Source organism: Penaeus chinensis, chromosome 42 (assembly GCF_019202785.1).
Source record: "Penaeus chinensis breed Huanghai No. 1 chromosome 42, ASM1920278v2, whole genome shotgun sequence".
NCBI classification, from domain to species: Eukaryota; Metazoa; Arthropoda; class Malacostraca; order Decapoda; family Penaeidae; genus Penaeus; species Penaeus chinensis.
In genome coordinates this window covers 1,292,521-1,295,020 of record NC_061860.1, presented here as the reverse complement: position 1 = coordinate 1,295,020, position 2,500 = coordinate 1,292,521, and the positions used below count along the sequence as shown (strand labels likewise).

General features: G+C 48.3%; 1 protein-coding gene across 1 annotated transcript in view; it reads right to left on the bottom strand.

Annotated features, from left to right (window-relative positions):
* The window catches only part of LOC125047774 (protein dead ringer homolog), a 63,986-nt gene that overhangs the window by 1,828 nt on the left and 59,658 nt on the right, over positions 1-2,500 (bottom strand). Inside the window, exon 6 of the mRNA XM_047646211.1 lies at positions 7-241. Within this exon, the coding sequence (XP_047502167.1) occupies positions 7-241 (235 nt within the window). The remainder of the gene's footprint in view (positions 1-6; positions 242-2,500) is intronic.

Genomic DNA, 2,500 nt, shown 5'->3' with positions numbered 1-2,500 from the left:
ACTCACCCCTGGAGGAGATCTTGATGCTCGGGAGGCTGGGCGTGAGCGGCTGGTGGGTGGGGCTAGCGGCCAGCGGTGGGCGGGGCTCCAGGGGCTCTTCGTGGTGCATGGGTCGCTTCGCCGTCGGGGTCAGCATCCCGCCCACGCCCACGCCCATGGGAGGTCGCAGCTCGGCAGGCTTCTCCTGGCGCGGTGGTCGCTGGGGGCACAGGCCGGGGTAGACACGCCCCTCGTGGCAGTCCTGTGGGAGGGGGAGGGGGAGAGGGGAGGGGTTACTGGTAATACTGGTAATTATGATAGTTATAATGGTAATAAAATAATGATAATAATAATAATAATAATAATAATAATAATAATAATAACAATAATAATAATAATAATAATAATAATAATAATAAAAATAACAACAATAATAATAATAATAACAACAATAATAATAATGGTAATAATAATATTAATGATAATGGTAATAATAATATTAATAATAATGGTAATAATAATATCAATAATAATGATAATAATAATGACGATGACGATTACTATTTTTACTTATAATGATAATGACGATAATAATATAAGTAATAAAACCATCAACCACAGTAATAATGACAATAATAACAAATTTACTTAAAAATGTGACAAAAAATGATGACACAATAATCATAATAAAAATGAAAATAATAGCAACAAAAAACTACACAATAGGCTATCAGTAACTACAACAACCATAACAAGGAATAAACCAAAAAAGAAACAACAACAAGAGCAAAATAAAAAACAACAAAAAAACAAGAAAAAGAATAAGAACAAAAACACAAGAGCGACAGGAATGTCAACAACAACAAACAAACGAAAATCAACAACACGAACATTACTAACAACAAAAACATCATCACAATCACCGACAGCGTCTCCATCATCATCTTCATTACCATCATCATTATCATCGTCTTCCCTACCACCATCATCATCATCTTCAGTGGTATCACTATCACCATCCTTTTCATTACCATCACCTGCATCACCATCAACAACAACAACACCGCCATCAGAAACATTAGCATCACCATCATCACCATCACCATAACCAGCAACGTCATTATCACCAACAACAAACAAAATAAACATCACCGCTATCAAAAGCATCGACATCACCATCACCACCATCCCCACCACTCCACTCCACCACTGCATCGCCATCACCAACAGCGCTGCAACACCGCCGCCAACAGCTTCTGCCTTTAAGCCTAAGCCTGGCTCTTGCAACACTCTGCAACAATAATGCCTCCGACTGCAAGACCAATGACTTTCTCTGTCGTGCGAAAACTGGTTAGATGGCGCCACGGGAAAAAGAGGAGGAGGAAGGGGGGGGGGGGCAGAAGGAGGAGGAGGAAAGGAGGGGGGAGGGGAAGAAGGAGGAGGAGGTAGGGGAGGGGAGAGGGGCAGAAGGAGGAGGAGGAGGAAGGGGGGGAGGAGTAGAAGGAGGAGGAGGAGGATGTGAGTAGAGGGGAGGATGAGGAGGAGGAGAAGGATTGAAGAGGGGGAGGGAGAGGAAGGGGGAAGGTGGGGAGAGAAAGGGACAAGAGGGGGGAAGGAGGAGGAGGAAGGGGGAAGGTGGGGAGAAGAGGGAAGAAGGGGGGGAGGGGAAGAGGAGGAAATGGAGGAAAAGAGGGGGGAAGAGGAAGGAGAAAAAAGGAGGAAGAGGGAGAAGAGGACGAAAACGAAGAAGAAAACCTTACGGTACTCCTACGCTACTCCCTCCCCCTCCCCCCTCCCTCACTCTCTCCTACCCGCACTCCTAATTTGAATCCCTATTGCTTCCCTCTCCCATTCCTATACAACCCTTCCCATCCCCTCCCCCCCCCACTCTCTCTCTCTCTCTCTCTCTCTCTCTCTCTCTCTCTCTCTCTCTCTCTCTCTCTCCCTCTCTCTCCCTCTCTCTCTCTCTTTTTTTCTGAAGATCTCTCTCTCTCTCTCTCTCTTTCTCTCTCTCTCTCTCTCTCTCTCTCTCTCTCTCTCTCTCTCTCTCTCTCTCTCTCCCATCTTATGTAGATCCGCCCCCCATCTCCTAATTCCTCTTTTCCACCTCCTCTTTCTTGCTCCCTACTCTTTTGCAGCATCTTTTGAAGGCATCCTCCCCTTCTCTCTCTTCCTTCCTACCCCCCTCTCCCCCGTCCCCCCCATTCTTTTACAGGTCTTCCCCTCCCCTCCCCTCACCTCACCTCCCTCGTCCCCTCCCCACTCTCTTGCAACCCCCCCTTCTCCCCCTCCCCCCCTCTTTTCTCTTGTAACTCCTCACATCCTCCTCCCCTCCCCCTCCTCCCCCTCCCTCTACCCTTTTGCAACTCCCCCTCCTACCCCCCCCCCCATGAGAGCCACGACACTAATGAATGAAACTCTGCCGAGGCCACGGACCCTTGACCTTAAGTCCGACCTTGCGACGCCTCGTCTTCGGTGGGCGTGGGCGGGAGGGGTGGGAGGGGTGGGGGGAGAGGGGGAG